The sequence below is a fragment of the Ruditapes philippinarum genome, unplaced genomic scaffold (genome assembly GCF_026571515.1).
Source record: "Ruditapes philippinarum isolate M1 unplaced genomic scaffold, ASM2657151v2 ctg9745_1_1_1_1, whole genome shotgun sequence".
Lineage (NCBI taxonomy): Eukaryota > Metazoa > Mollusca > Bivalvia > Venerida > Veneridae > Ruditapes > Ruditapes philippinarum.
In genome coordinates this window covers 14,117-30,535 of record NW_026860163.1, presented here as the reverse complement: position 1 = coordinate 30,535, position 16,419 = coordinate 14,117, and the positions used below count along the sequence as shown (strand labels likewise).

The following is a 16,419-nucleotide window of genomic DNA, read 5'->3' as shown; positions in this document are numbered from 1 at the left end:
GCGCGGATGCTCAGGCTGGTCTGGATCCATGCTGGTCGCAAACCCATTATGTTGGTTTTGTCATGACGCGGCTCATTTATTTATACTATAAGAAAAGCTTGATTCTCCTCTATATTTATGAATTTTTCACAGCTTTATTTTTTTCTTCTTATTTTTGAAATCTAAATTCTTACGCTGGAATTACGATATTGTGTTAACAGAACAGATGTATCAGGGAGTTTCTGTGTATTTGCTAAATTAATTTGTCACATATAAACTGACTTCTGTAAAAGAAATGATCGAAATCAGTCTGTGAGGGGGTGACATCAGATGTGTTTGTGTTGTGATTTTTTTTCCTTCTTGAATTACTTTTATTTTGTTCTTTAGACGCAGATATATAGAGTAGGATTTTTATTTCATCATCGTGTACTTGTTGTAAAGATTGAGATGTATATCATTTATTTATTTATTCTGTATACTGGTAAGCATGGCCCTCATATCTGCTTTACACATTGTTAGGCTTAATATTTATTCAAGGCATGTTTGTGTTTAACTTAGGTTACTTCGGTGATAAAAAGGAAAAGACTTTGATTTATTTTTTACAGAAAAAGTTTGTTATTGTAGTACAGTTAAAGAAAAAATTAGACTTTGCGAATGATTTATTTTTTACAGAAAAGTTTGTTTTTGTTCAGTGAATTCTGTAGTCACTTAAAATAAAAGAAATATCTTCTCAATAAATCAATTTTTAACTCACTGTTGTGTAATTTATTGTTAAAATATTGTTTTTACGTGACAAAATCCATCTTTCAGTTAAATATGAAAGGAATCTTTTTATAACATAATCTTTTTATGATTTACGAAATGTTACGTTTTACATATTAGCAAATTTCTCGAATTGAATGTAAAGAATGAACGCAATATTCATAACCTTATACTTTCCTACTTAAATTATTCTTATTTAACTCGCATTGGTGTTGTAAAGTACTTGAAAAGTGCAAATTGTGGTCACTCAACGTCCATCCGAAAGTTACTCAACATCTTAAAAATGTGATAATGCCTGAATTGATAAACCTTTTTACGAACTATCCTTTTGGATTCCCCCTTTTGAAACTGTTTATAGGTTTGTTTAATTAAGTAACAAAATAAAACATTTTCATGTCAAAATTTGTATTTCGATTTTGAAATTATATTTTACACAAAGATTGTGTGAAAATGTTTATTCATTATGAAGATGTATAAAAACCTGTTGAAAATTTGAATTCTTTGAGAATTTGATTTAAATTTTGTATGGACTAGATTTTCTTCACTGTACTGTAAGTTTATTTATTCAGGTGAGCGAAGTAGAACCATCATGGTCCTCTTGTTCAATTTATGATGAAACTTTAAGGATTGTTAAATTTCTATTGTTCATCTTTTTGCATTTTGTCTGCAATTTCATTTCGAAAAAGAAATCTTTCTCGGAGAAGTGCAAGTCAAAGCCTTTCCAAAATACTTATCCTGTACCTTTCATCCAACATTATTTTGCCAAGTTTGAGAAAAAATAACTGACTCTAATGATATTTTTGGTCTTATTAATATTTTTCTTACTTTCGAAACTGGGGCAGTTATTGCTAGTGTATTCGTGCGAGCAATAATAGGCCATTCTGACTCTTGTTTCGAATTTTTATATAGATGGCTAATTTTGAGCTGTTTTCGTTATTGATCTTTTTAATAGATATATGTGAAAGTGCTACTGGACTGAACATACATGTGGTTATAGTTTTTTCTTCTTGTATGAACACATAACATGTTTTGTGCATTAAATAAACAGTTGCCTTTAATTTGTTTGTTTTGTTCTTTATTATGATATCATTTCATGATTTGTACAAGGGAACCTTTTTTTAGCGGAACCAGTATGTCAAATGTCCTGTAGAATCTTTATATCTTGTGAGTGGTAGTTATCGAGCTAGCTAACAAAAAGGTCCCTGTTTAGGCAGCACATGACCTCCTAATTTGTATAGATGCGCCGTAAAAGCAAACAAAAAACGTACAAAAAGATTGTTCTACCCATACGTGTTCGTGACTAAGCTCTGAACAAGGTTTGCACATGGTGCATCTGTTATCATTCAATGCCTAAAGTCGCAATATGACCACAACTATCCGTTATGGTTTGTTCATATGACGACGTGACGTAAATTTATAGGGCCTTCTTTCTGCAGTTTGTTGCGCATCTTTCTATTCTGCAGCCCACGGATTTATATCACTAAAATATAAATCCGTGTGCAGCCTAAGCTATGCGAACATACGTGATTACTTGATAAAACATTGAGTTATAATAGGTGTAACTGGTGTAACTCTCCAGGAACGATGGTTAGGAAACTACCTGCCTATATGACTGAAATACTGTTAGGGAAAAGGCGTAAAATGAAACAAACTAAGAGAGTTATAATAGGTGTGACTGGTGTAACTCTCCAGGAACGATGGTTAGGAAACTACCTGCCTATATGACTGAAATACTGTTAGGGAAAAGGCGTAAAATGAAACAAACTAACAAACAAACAGACACATCAAGTACCAAACGAAAACCACGCCTGTACCATAAAAAACAACGCACCAGCTAAGTGTTACCACTAGTAACACCACTAGTAAAAGCAGGTCTTATTTCAAATGATCTTGTAAATGTGCTTGTTGTGCCACCACCCCCTACTTCGTCTAAAGGTAAAACTGAGTCAGGGAAAGCAAGAATCTTGACAACTACGGATGTACAACAAGAAATTGAATCAAAGAAAAAGATGAAACAGCATAATATAAAATGAATAGGAAGAAAAAACAACAACCATTTGGTGTTAATATGCTTGAAAATAATTGAATTACATAGTGTAGGTAAAAATCAAAAGTTAAGAAAAACGAAAATGGTTAAGAAATACCAAAATCATTGAAATTTGCCCATCGGTAACAGTAAGGGACCAATTGCAGTTGATTCGAACTTATTTGGGTATGAATAGTAGTTGTGCTCCTTTGTTGTTCTTTTATATGAACCATCAATTATAGTAAAATATATCACATAACATACAATGTATGTTATTTAGCATTGCCTTTAATTAAGAATAAAGAAATGTCCTAGCTTATAGGTATGTTTTCAGTACTTAATAACAGAATATTAGTTGGCATTTTAAAATCTTTAATAACATATTGATGTTATATATAAATGTCATACAATCTATACTTCAGTTATGGTAACTGTAATCTCACAAAATATATGGAGAAACACAAGATAAAACCCGATAGTAAAGCTATTGAAGGAGAAGGAATTATTAAGAAATGAATAAGAAAAGAACTGGAGAGAAAAACAAACAAAAGAAAAACTTAAAATTCAAATGGAAACAAGAAGTATCTTATAAAAAAGATACTTGGCCGAACTAAAACTGGTTTATTTGCATATCGTATCCTAGGAAACATGGAATTAGAATCATAAGGATTATGACATTGAGCCTATTATTGAATTTTAGGTTTGAAATTTTGAAATCATATTCATATGTTGGCAGTTTAAGTGAAAGAATCACATATGAAGTATTTCTAATATAAATAAAATGGAAAGTCTGAAGCAAATCCTTTAAAAGTAAAGATGTAAATAAGAAATTAATTTCGTACTCATGTTTTCTCGTTTTTAGAGTTTTAAAATGTCAGACCAATGAATTTTTTACATATATTCAGTTCTTCCCTGTAAATTTTACAGAAAGTCCAACCGAAAACAGACGGCCTCTGGCCGAAAAAGACGACTAAAGTTACGTAAACAAGATGAAGCCCAGAACTTACAGACACACAACTCAAAGACCCAACCGCCATGGCAGTATATGATGGCCAACGTACAGCCGACAGAGCGACAGCGTGAAGGCAATACACGAGGTTATAACCGCCAACAAGTCTTAATCAAAATACTTCCTTAGACCTATTGAAGAACCTTACGTGCTGTCATGACCTGTTGGACCTCAACAAACATGTGCTATTGTTTTTAAAATACTTAAAACAGTCTTTGAGTGTATTACACAAGTGGTAAATAGGCACAACATACCCTAATACATGAATACGCAAAAATAATGGAATTGCCTACAAAAAGTTCCAAGTTAAAATGTCAAAGCTATGGGTTATTAAGGCTCTTCGTGTTCAAGCTAGTTTTTTTTTGTTGCATGTAAATTTGTTCTTATAAAGCATTTTATAAAATTTGTGTTCACTATATTTTGCTAGCTGCATAACGCTTTTAAAATGTATATAGTCTTTGTTTTTGTCCAATGTATTATATCAAACTAGATATCATTGTTAAGCTTTCAAATTTTCTTTGATATTCAGAGTAAATTGCAATGATTTGCATTTTAATTGGTTTACTGACTGACTTAAGATTAAATAAATTTATTTAGATTAAACATTTCTTCACTTTTGCAAAAGTTTTTTTTAAACCAGAAAATTTGACGACTTTAGGTCCCCATAGACGACATTTTACACCATGTGTGGACGTCTTTCGGGTTCATTTGTCCTATGTTCGTCAGTGAGACACATGTCTGGTTTCCCGTCTTGTATCATAAATGTTTTTCATACAGCGTGCGTTAATTTTATATTAAAATGGCAGGAAATGATGCAAGTTTTTAAACTCCCCAGCAGTACTTGTGCTGCTCACCGTTCCAACGTTGATGTGGCGATAAATAGAGAAAATAAGAATCCCTAAAGAAAGCCCAACACGGCAAAAATGAAAATGTTGCAGGCTCGGTTTGATTGAGCCTGTTCATGGACGGTAGTCAAGTGCAAACTACCGTCAAAGCCCCCTAGCACCGGCTTAAGCAAAATTTAACATTTAAACATGAAATGGTATAATTTTTAATTTAGAAACACCAACAGCTGTGTTTCATACGGCGGTTATCATGGAACCTTCAATATGACACTCCCGTGCCATTCCTTGAAAAGCGGCGTATGGTCCCCACGTAATAGAAAGCGTGTGCCCTAAACGAGAAAACAATGGGCTGAACTAAATAAAATGGAATTTTGAAAGGGGATCAGAGGTTATAAGGCCTATATGTCACAGATAAGACGTCAAAAGACAAAGATAAAAAGCAGGCAACATATCCTATGGGTGATTTAACAATATTCAAGAAGAAATATTGGAACCACCCAACTAGAAAAATGCCAAATAGTGCAGGCTAGGTTTGATTGAGCATGTTCATGGATGGTACTGTCAAGTGCAAACTACCGTCCACGTCCCCTAGCACCGGCTTGAGCAGAATTCAACATTTAAACATGAAATGGTATAATTTTGAATTTAGAATCACCAAAAGACAAAAAATATCTATATTATATTATAGTGGCTTTACTTTAGATATTTGATATGAAATATTGTCTGTTGGACCGCTACAAAAATTGTTCATAATATAGCCCTTGGGTCAAAATTGTCCCGCCCCGGAGGAGCATAGATTTTCCTTATATGTATATTCATGTAGTAAACAATATGAAAAACAAGATCAACAAAGAAGGGCGGCGTTAAATGAAGGCAACCCCAACACGGCCCAGCAACACATGGTTACCGGCAAGGAGCCAAAATAAAAAAACGGCACAATGCAAAAGCACGGACGGGGTGATTACTATAGTAATATTTAATAAGCAATAATAGAGTATGATAAATAAAATCAACAAGGGAAGGCGGCGTTCTTCAATGAAAACTGCAAGGGCTTTATATGAAACATTGCCTGGTGGAACTCAACACAAATTATTCAAATAATAGCCATTGACTCAAAATAAGCCCTATCAAATTCATCGGCAAGTGACTGCCACAGGGCATCCTTCTCCCTGTTGGTTAATCTGCCCCTTTGAACTTCCTGAATAATCGGCTGTAGCTTTTAATAATTATCAGTTTCATTATGAAATCACGCTCCTTACTATCTAGTGGTGTTTATCATATTTATTCATGTTCTAACACATAATAATCTTTTTCTTTCTTCAAAGGCATGGAACACAAACTTTGCCTAATTATCTATAATATTTTCAGCCTGACAACTCATTAAGACATTAAATTTATGAATATCAGGATTAACAAAATATTTGCTTGGTAAGTATTTTGATCTTAAATTTTCATAAGCCGTACATACCATTACAAAATGATATTCTGTTTCTACTGAAACTTTACATAAATTACATATACGCTCAGATTTCTCTTCTTGTCTATATCTACCTCTTTCAATATTTAAATCATGTGATGAAGGACGTAATTTTGCAAGTGCATTTCTAAATTTACGAATTAAAACAACAGATAAATATGACTCATGGATAAATTCAGATTTATACAAACGATATGAATCTAACTTTTTACTTTGATTTATTTTTTCTTGCCAGTTCTGCCTATATTGATCTCTCATTCTATCTGTAAATATTTTTAGGAACAATTTCTTATCATCAACTCCCTGGTTATTCCAAACATATCCAAAACCATTTGTATATAGTAGTTGTTTAATGTTAGTAGCCCAATTTTTCATTCCATTCCTATCATATATAAGTAACATATTATAACATTGTTTCACATATCGATCATTTGGTAACTGTGACTTCTTAAGTACCTTAACAATAGCAACCAGCAATTTTTTTTACATGTGCACTATTTCAGATACAAATATGAACATTATGATATCAGTTTAAGATCTTCTTTCGCTTATAGTTTTCAATATTATTTGTTCCTTGTCATTAATAGTATTTATATTCAGGTGAGCGATTTTAGGGCCATTATGGCTCTCTTGTTTTATTTTAATAAGTTTTAAACATGTGCGTTTGGTCACGGGTGTTGTTTTGTCCGCGTATGAATCAAATCCGTATATAAATAACAAAATTATGACAATTAAACCAAAATTCAATAAATTGACATAGACGGTGAAGGTCTTTTAAAGGTCAGTTCTACCTGTTTGACGGTTTTATCCAAAAGGATGGTTTGTCTAAGTTTGAAGATAAATCCTTTGATTAACTACCAAGTTACAGCCAATCAAAACAATAATCAGTGAAAATTCAATGAATTGACCATCACGGTCGAGGTCATACATGAGCCAATGTCAGTTTAAGATCGATATACATGAATGTCCTGTCCTAAAAATGTTGAATCTAAATATGAACAAAGTTATAGCCAGTCACAGGAAAAATCAAGGGCATTTTATTAGTTTGACCTTGACTGTCAAAGTCAATTAAATGGTCAAAATGTCTTAATTATTCAAAATATTTGTTTGGTAGCAAGTCTTGTTTTGTCAAAGTATAACTCAAATCTGTACATAAATAACAAAATTATGTCAATTTAACTTAAATTCAATAATTTGACCTTGACGGTCAATGTCATGTATTTACAATTCATTGTCAGTTAAACCTTTTAGTAGGTCTTGTCCAAAAGGTTGTTTTGTCTATAAAGATAATCCGTTTATTAAAATTTCAGTTGCCGTCAATTATAGCAGAACTCATTAAACAATCAATAATTTAACCCTCAATGCCGAGGTCATAAATGAGCCAAGGTGATTTGAGTTTGATATACATAAAGGTCTTGTCCTAAAGAATGTTGTGTCAACAATCCATTCGTTAATAACAAAGTTATAGGCATTTACAAATTACAGCAACAACAAAAATTTCAATAATTAGACCTTCAAGGTCAAGGTTTTTATGAGCGAAGGTCAAAATCTGTGTTCTATCCTAAAAGATTATTGTGCTCAAGTTTGAAGGCAATCCATTCAAAAGTAACACAAGTTATAGCCACTAACAGCAAAGATCAAACAAAATTTAGACATTTGACCCTGAAGTTGAATGTCAATTATGAATTGAGGTCAATTTTTGCCTGGTGTACTTGAAGGTCTTGTCCCATAGGTTGTTGTGGCCAAGTATGAATACAATACAGCATCAACTTAAAAGTTATGATCAACGTTCAAGTTTGCGTACAAGAGCGGATGTAACAATGCCTTTTTTCTTCAAAAAAGTCGAGCTAAAATAATAGACCGCAAAGAACGCCCCTAACGACAAAATTAAATAATTTGAAGGCTCGGTTTGATTGAGCCTGTTCATTGACGGTGCTATCAAATATCATCGACAAGTAGTATTGATCACTTCTATAATACATTTGATATTTAATTTTTTATGAATTATTCTGTAATATAAACTTATTTACGAAAAATACTTGAAATAAAGCATTAACCTTTGGGTCGTGATGATTTTATACTTATTTAATACGTTTGAGTGGTCTTAATTTTGTTTTGACGCTGGTGTCAGTCGAAAAGGAAGTTGCAGTCCGTGATATAACGCTTAAACTATTGAAACTTGACGCAATTATTTATCACATCGGGACATATATATAAGCCCATAATATTTTTATGCTTTCTTGCATAAGTAATTTAGGAGTTGTTGCCTCTTTATGTACGGCTTATGGTGACTTTTAGAAAAAAGCACAAAACGTATTTCATCGACAAAAATTTTGCGAATTTTCATCGCACACCAATATCATTAGAGCTTACTTCAAGGCCATATTCGCAGTTGTAGGTCAAAGAGGACTTGCTAAAAATATGTCTGTCCTGTAGCTTCAGACTGCCAAACTGTTGCAAAATATTCCTTTTCTGTATATGTTTTTACCCTTTTACAACTCGTAAATCTTTATAACTTTAAAGACAGAAAGAACATTTACTACACTTACATCACCTTAATACATGTATAAACTCCTTTCAAATAGCGTTATAATGTTTATTTACAAGTTCTGCACACGTAGCTCAATTCGTAAAAATGTCCCTTTGTATCCAAATAAATTTTCTTCTTCTTTGCTCACATATCTCACGAACACTGAAAAGATTAAACAGAACGCAGCAAAGCAAGAACACACATGTACACACAATCATTTAAATAAGGTAAAAAAATATGTGAACGCTTCTTCATAACGTCGGGAATTTTTAACTGCTTACCAGCTGTCAGGCGAAAAGAGAAGATGCTTTTTTTAATGCGCCGCCGGAAAGCCATATGGGCGACCGTACACTCAAGTCGGGCCATCCTAGAGATTTTTTCGTCGATTTTATTCCAGCTTTTATTGGTGGAGGAAGACCCCAGGTGCCCCTCCGGGCATTATTTCAGGCACGAGCGGGCACCTGGGTAGAACCACCGACCTTCCGTAAGCCAGCTGGATAGTTTCCTCACATGAAAGAGATAGATGCATGAATTTCACGCGGTTTTATATGATTAAGTTTGTCTTAATAATACCTGGCTTACTCTCGTTTACCAATCTTAATTTAACAAGCGCTGGAAACCAGACAATACTTAATCCACAATGCCGAATAAATCCAAATACATGTAAATGACAACCATATAAGATTATTCCGAATGCTACAAAAATAAAAAATAAAATATTTATAGCTTTGCCGACACAGTCATAATTAAAGCTGTCAGCGCCACTTAAAGGTAAAATTTAATTACTGTAATACATGTGTAAGTAATAAGTATTCTAGACTTTAAATCAAATCAAACATATTTCGATATTAAAAGAAAGTGGTCCGCCCTTCTTTGAAGCTATAGTTAATCTGAATTACGCGGTAAACTCAAGGTTTATATAAGAAAAATAATTAAAAATAAATAAAAAATAATTCAAATTACTTTTTCAACAAATTCTCAATTTTGACTTTATGGATTCTTTTTTTTTTTCTCTATTTTACATCTATTAGAAATATACTGTTTGAAAATTTAACTTAGCCACTTTAGTCTTTTTCGTAATTTTGATTTCTTTATTCTCTCACATGGCAACATGAGGTAGAACTAATAATAATAATATAATTTATAATATGGAAACATACAATGCATACAATATGGTGTATACAGATTTAAAATACAATAATAATCATTATTATTCCGCTGACTGTTTTACTTGGTACAGATATGAACAACTTTACATTCTTATTTTAGTAATAAGGTAACACAATATATCATTTATACTGTAAATAAAGAATATTGAATGAGTATAAGTTTAATACTAAATTTATTGAAAGAGTTAAATAACATTTTATTACGCGAGCATATTATTATTTTATTCAACGAGGTCAATAAATTCAGTGTTGAATAAAATTATATTATGCGAGCATTATTTTTATGTTATTAAATATACAGTCAGTTAGGAATTTAGACGAATTAAATATTCTATTTATCACATACAAAAGATAAAGACCGTTTGAAATAAAAAAAAACAAGAGCTATTTCAACATGGCCATCCCCCGCCGAATGTGTTTGCTCATTGAAAGAATGTATATGTAGTAGAGCAGAATAATTCCATTTTAAGAGGTCATTTGGTAATAAAAACTGATGGCTGAAGTGAGTACAGATTTGAAACCTATGTGAATACTGATGGCTGAAAATAACAAAGGGCAATAACTGAAAAATAATGCAATGTAGATTATCATTCTTGTGTGCTGCACCCATCCTAAGTAAACTCTATCCACCTATGAAGTTTCAAGTTGATACCTCAAATACTTTTTGAGATAAGCTCCGGAAAAGGAACAAAGGGAAGAGTTACCATTCTTGTGCACAGCATTCATCCTCGATAAGATCTATCCACCTATGACATTTCATGTCGACATCTCAAACACTTTTGAGTTATGCTCCATTTAGGTGAAAAATTAAGTATGCAAAATAACAAAGGGCAATAACTCAAAAATTATAAAAGGTAGAGTTATCATTCTTGTGCACTACACACCTCCTGAGTTAGATCTTTGCACCTATGAAGTTTCATGTTGATATCTCAAAGGCCATTTGACTTATGCTCTGGACAAAAATTAATTTTGAAAAATAACAAAGGGCAATAACTAAAAAAAACGCAGGGTAGAGTTGTCATTCTTGTGCACTGCACTCCTCTTCAATGAGATCCATCCAGCTATGAAGTTTCAAGTTGATACCTCAAATACTTTTTGAGATAAGCTCCGGACAAAATAGTACGAAAAAGAACAAAGGGCAATAACTCAAAAATTGTAAAGGGAAGAGTTATCATTCTTGTGCACAGCATTCCTCCTCAATAAGATCTATCCACCTATGACATTTCATGTTGACATCTCAAACACTTTTGAGTTATGCTCCACTCGGGTAAAAAATTAGGTTTGAAAAATAACAAAGGGCAATAACTCAAAAATTATAAAAGGTAGAGTGCACTGCACACCTCCTGAGTTAGATCTATGCACCTATGAAGTTTCATGTTGATATCTCAAACGCTTTTTGAGTTATGCTCTGGACAAAAATTAATTTTGAAAAATAACAAAGGGCAATAACTCAAAAATTATGCAGGGTAGAGTTATCATTATTGTGCACTGCACCCCTCCTCATTTAAATTGTATATCGAGTAAATATTTTTCATATTTCTTTTAAAGGCATATAGAGACGAAGACTCTTAATATATAAATATAAATTATTCCATACTTGCATAGCATTATTTCTAAATTATCTTTCAATATATTTTGTATTAGATCTTACATGTATTATGTTTCTATTTGTAGTTGATGTAAGTGTTTATGTTTCATTTTTCGAGAACACTAGGATATCTGAAATGTAGGAAAGAGTCCGTCCTTGTATAGATTTATATATTAATAATACTGTATGATACATGCATCTGTTTTCAAAAGCTAACCAGTTTATTTTAAGGAGCTGTAAAGATGGCGTTTTAACTGGTTTACAGCTGCGCGTTTCTGCAGTTTATTCACTTTTTCAAATTCAGTTTTATTACAAGTCCTCCATATAATACAACAATAATCGAAACAAAGTTAAATATAGGCATTATAAAACATTTCTTTCATTTAAGCGGATAAAAAGTACGATGAGCAATTTGTTTTTGTAATTTATTACAAAAACAAATTGCTCTCTTAAAGCGTATATCGATAAAAGATGTTTAATTTTTAATACTGAATCAATTCGTAGGATTCATTAATGTATTAGATCGCAAGGATAAATTAACGGATAAATCAACCATATGATACGTCACAAATAAACCAATATAAATAATATCCAATCAAATTGTCGTTTACAAAACGAAAATCGTAAGAATGACGTCGTTACGACGCATATTCACCGTATCTAACGTCGTTGTCAGATAGATACGAACTACAGAACGGTTAAAGATGGCAAGTCTTTCTGAGCAGACAAACACCTTCACATTTTTAAATTATGCACCCGGAAATGGATATTTTTGGACGAAACAATCATTTTATAGTGTAAGTAGCTCTAGATTGTGTTCAATGTTTATTACTTAAAATAAATACAACTTTTGATACAATTATTATGTTATTTATGTGTCATCACGTGTATTGATTGCATTATTTATATCAATTCTTCTTTGAAGGTTTTAAAACCTTTTTAAAATAATTTCTGTTTGCGTGTCTGTCTGTCGGTCTTTACGCCACTTTCAACAATACAATGTATTTAGTCAAATCTCAGTCCGCCGAACCGGTTTTTTCTTGATTACAGCAACCCCTGTTGGAACGCATTTTATGTACTTACAATAAGAAGTATCATATTATAATCTTGCAGGCAGAAGCTACATACGGAAGACAGAAATTTAATATAAACAAAGCTTCCCCTGTCTACATATCACCATTTTTCTATCCGAATTCTACATTCACACATCCAAATTCTACTTATTATCATCCCAATTCAACATATTACAATACAAATTCTGCATACAACAATACAAATTCTGAATATAACAATACAAATTCTGCATACACACATCCGACAAATGAAAACACAACAAGTGCAAAAGAAAGATCACCAACACCAATAATTCAAGAAGAAACACCAGAAGAAAAAGAAAACAGGGAATACATAGAATATATGAAGAAGAACCCATATGTGGAGGTAAGTTATCTACTCTCTAACTTAATTTGTTATTGTTATTTTGTTATATATTCGGCAAGCCTCGTTACCGTCCAATGGGCGTCTCCCCTCGCAACGGATATTCCATTCCGAGCCGCAAACATATGACATATATTATTATTCTACATAAATATGATACAAATAAAGAGTCTTAATGATCAAATTGCTAGGTCGCAGATGATTTTAAAAGTTCCAAATTAACATAATTTCTCCGGCTTGTCATAAGTGATTGCCCGCATTTTAATTGTCCATTTATATTATTGGTTATAACCTTTGATAATGTAGCACAAATATGGTATCTGTAAATTTCTATTTAATAAACATTAAAATGGGACTGGGCTTAAATTAATAGAAGCCGCAGTCACTCGTCTTCGTTTGATTTCAAAGTAGATTTATTATAGAAGTATCTAGATAGTTTGTATTTTAAACAACCGCGGTGTATTAACGATAATTAAATGTGTGAAAAGATTACTTTGATTAAAAGGTTAATTATGATAATTAATTAAATGCGTGTAAAAGATTACCTGGATTAAAATGTTAATGTACGTGTATATATTTATTTTCAGGAGGAATATGTACCAGATCGTTTAGCTTTTTTATGCGCTTGAGAGATGAAATTGGAGACGATATAATTGACCCTGATCAATCATTTGTTATTTCTGCTTTTGATTATCACTGATTCATATTTTGTTTGTTTCTTTTTCTAATCATTTCAAATTATTGCTTTGTTTTCTAAATAAATTTCTTGATTTCTTAATTTTGTTGTGTTTTTAATGGCAGATATTATTTCAACGATTTATAATATTGCCTTGCATTGTTTGGGTAATAAGGATGTGTGATATTAACGCGGGTTTCCGTGTTTATAAATGACGAATTAGGCCGCTATTCCATTTATACGTGATCAGTGGTCCGCGTCAGTGATACGTGTCCGGGCATGTCCGTGGGTATTATTCCATAGGTACGTTATTTTCTATATACTTTTAATTGAAGTATAGCGAACAGAGGATAATTATTTGTAGAATATGATATAATTTCATTCTAATACCAAAAACAGTTGTAACATCAAAAAATTAGGTAACAAACATTGAATATCAGTTAGGTTTTCAAATAACATCTCTTTAGCAACCGATGACCAGATGTTGTTTTTTTTAATCTGTCATTGCTGCATCATAAACTTATATGTTCTCCTACACTATTTTGGTGACTTCTTTAGTATTTTCTTTCGAAATCGATAAAGTATTTAATTTCGTTCGAGGCATTTTGTAGGGATGAGACATGTCAGTGACTGTCCGCGTCCGTAAAAAATCGCTCATCCTGCGAAACGTCGCGGATGCCGTCGAGGAAGCGGATGGTAAACGGACAAAAGGAATAGATTCAACGTATTCTTTGATTAGCGAATCGGTAACGGATGCGGATGACGGACGCGGACCACTGATCACGTATAAATGGAATAGCGGCCTTAAAACTAGATCATTATCAGGATTGAAATAACTGTTTATGGTCTGGTTTTAATTTCTACTCCTACATATTTCCTCCCCTGAAATAAATTGAACAAGCAATTATCATAGTATTGCAAGCAATCCATAAGTCCCCTACCGGATGGAACCCCATCAACATTCTGAAGGGCCATTGGCCATTCTCTAATGTTTTTATAGTAAATTTGTTGGAAAAGTTCTTTAAAAGTGATCACAGGAAACAGTTTTGTTGAAAAGACAGACGGACTGAAGGACACTCTAAATTTAATATTTGAAACATCCGTTACCAAAATAATTTTATTATAACAATTTAAAAAGCAAAATTCTTAAAGAGGAGATAACTCTGGAATTAAAAAATTTTCAGCTCTTTTTGGCTAATCACAAATATTGTTATATTTGCCATGTTTTAAGCCTATTTGTTGCCAAGGCAACCAATATTTTTTCAAAATAAGAGGAACAGATAAGACATGCATAATCTCAAGACTGCCATCTACCCATATGTCAAGTTTCATAGAAATATTTCCAGTACTTTTTAAGTTATCACTGGATTCAGTTTATGTGTAAAATTTGCCATATTTTCAGTCTATGTGTTGCCATAGCAACCAGAATTGTCAAAGAAAAAGATGTGCATAATCTCCAGACTGCCATCTACACATATTATAAGTTTCATAAAGATACTTTTATTACTTTTTGCGTTAACACTGGATCCAGTTTATGTGTAGAAATTGCCATATTTTCAGTCTATTTGTTGCCATAGCAACCAGAATTTACAACATAGGAAGAAAAGAAAAAGACGTGCATAATCTCCAGACTACCATCTACCCATATTTTAAGTTTCATAAAAATATTTCCAGTACTTTTTGCGTTATCACTGGATCCAGTTTATGTGTAAAATTTGCCATATTTTCAGCCTATTTGTTGCCATAGCAACCAGAATTTTCAACATAGGAAGAAAAGAAAAAGACGTGCATAATCTCCATATTGCCATCTATCCATATATCAAGTTTCATAAAAATATTTTCAGTACTTTTCAAGTTATCGCGGGATCCAGTTTTGTGGACGGACGGACTGACAGACAGACGGACAGACAGACAGACGGACGGACGGAGGGTAAACCTAAAGTCCCCTCCGGTAAACCGGTAGGGGACTAATAAATGTTATGTAGGCTTCATAACCTCTGATCCCCTTTCAAAATTTCATTTTATTTAGTTCTGCCCATCGTTTCTCGTTTAGGGCACACGCATTCATTATGATAATTAATTAAATGCGTGTGAAAGATTACCTGGATTAAAATGTTAATGTACGTGTATATATTTATTTTCAGGAGGAATATGTGCCAGATCGTTTAGCTTTTTTTATGCGCTTGAGAGATGAAATTGGAGACGATATAATTGACCCTGATCAATCATTTGTTATTTCTGCTTTTGATTATCATTGATTCATATTTTAATTGTTTGTTTCTTTTTCTAATCATTTCAAATTATTGCTTTGTTTTCTAAATAAATTTCTTGATTTCTTAATTTTGTTGTGTTTTTAATGGCAGATATTATTTCAACGATTTATAATATTGCCTTGCATTGTTTGGGTAATAAGGATGTGTGATATTAACGCGGGTTTCCGTGAAAAAAGGAAATAATCATAATTATTATTATTGAGTCCAGCACTTTTAAGTGAGAGCATTGAGTACCGCTCAAGCCGGTGCTAGAGGGCGTGAGGGATGTTGCACTTTTTTATTATCCCTTATGTACATACTCAATCAAGTATGATTAACAAAATCAACAAGGAAAGGCGGCGTTCAATGAACGCAACCGAATCTGCAATTTTTCTGTAAATTTGCTGTTTTTTATGCTCCCGAGGGATCACTTTTCATCCATATATTTATACATCACAACAGCAGGTGTCAAGTGCTGTGGCAGCCGTAAAATGTTGCCCCGTACTTCACTTCAGTGTTGTATATTTTTCTGGTCCTTCGAGATCATTGAGTCCAGCGCTTTTAAGTGTTTAGAATTGAGTACCGCTCAAGCCGGTGCCAGGGGGTGTGAGGGATGTTGCACTTTTTCATTATCCCTCATGTACAGACTCAAACAAGTAGAGAAAAGCA

The 16,419-nt window shown here is 32.7% G+C and overlaps 1 protein-coding gene across 2 annotated transcripts; it reads left to right on the top strand.

Annotated features, from left to right (window-relative positions):
• The first annotated feature begins 11,603 nt into the window (after positions 1-11,603).
• LOC132759095 (uncharacterized) lies at positions 11,604-15,801 on the top strand. 2 transcript variants are annotated; one of them, XM_060750819.1, is made up of 3 exons: positions 11,604-12,182; positions 12,499-12,825; positions 15,643-15,801. In XM_060750819.1, the coding sequence occupies exons 1-3, from the start codon at positions 12,090-12,092 to the stop codon at positions 15,754-15,756; spliced, it is 534 nt and encodes a 177-aa protein (XP_060606802.1). In that variant the 5' UTR covers positions 11,604-12,089; the 3' UTR covers positions 15,757-15,801. The 2 variants fall into 2 exon arrangements, with proteins under 2 accessions (XP_060606802.1, XP_060606803.1); XM_060750820.1 differs by lacking the exon at positions 15,643-15,801 and adding an exon at positions 13,410-13,554.
• The last annotated feature ends 618 nt before the right edge of the window (positions 15,802-16,419 follow it).

Bases quoted from the DNA above. Each gene is read 5' to 3' on its own strand.
- LOC132759095 (XM_060750819.1), top strand. From the start codon at position 12,090: ATGGCAAGTCTTTCTGAGCAGACAAACACCTTCACATTTTTAAATTAT. The intron at 12,183-12,498 runs GTAAGTAGCTCT...ATAATCTTGCAG, and splicing joins CGAAACAATCATTTTATAGT to GCAGAAGCTACATACGGAAG. The intron at 12,826-15,642 runs GTAAGTTATCTA...ATTTATTTTCAG, and splicing joins AGAAGAACCCATATGTGGAG to GAGGAATATGTGCCAGATCG.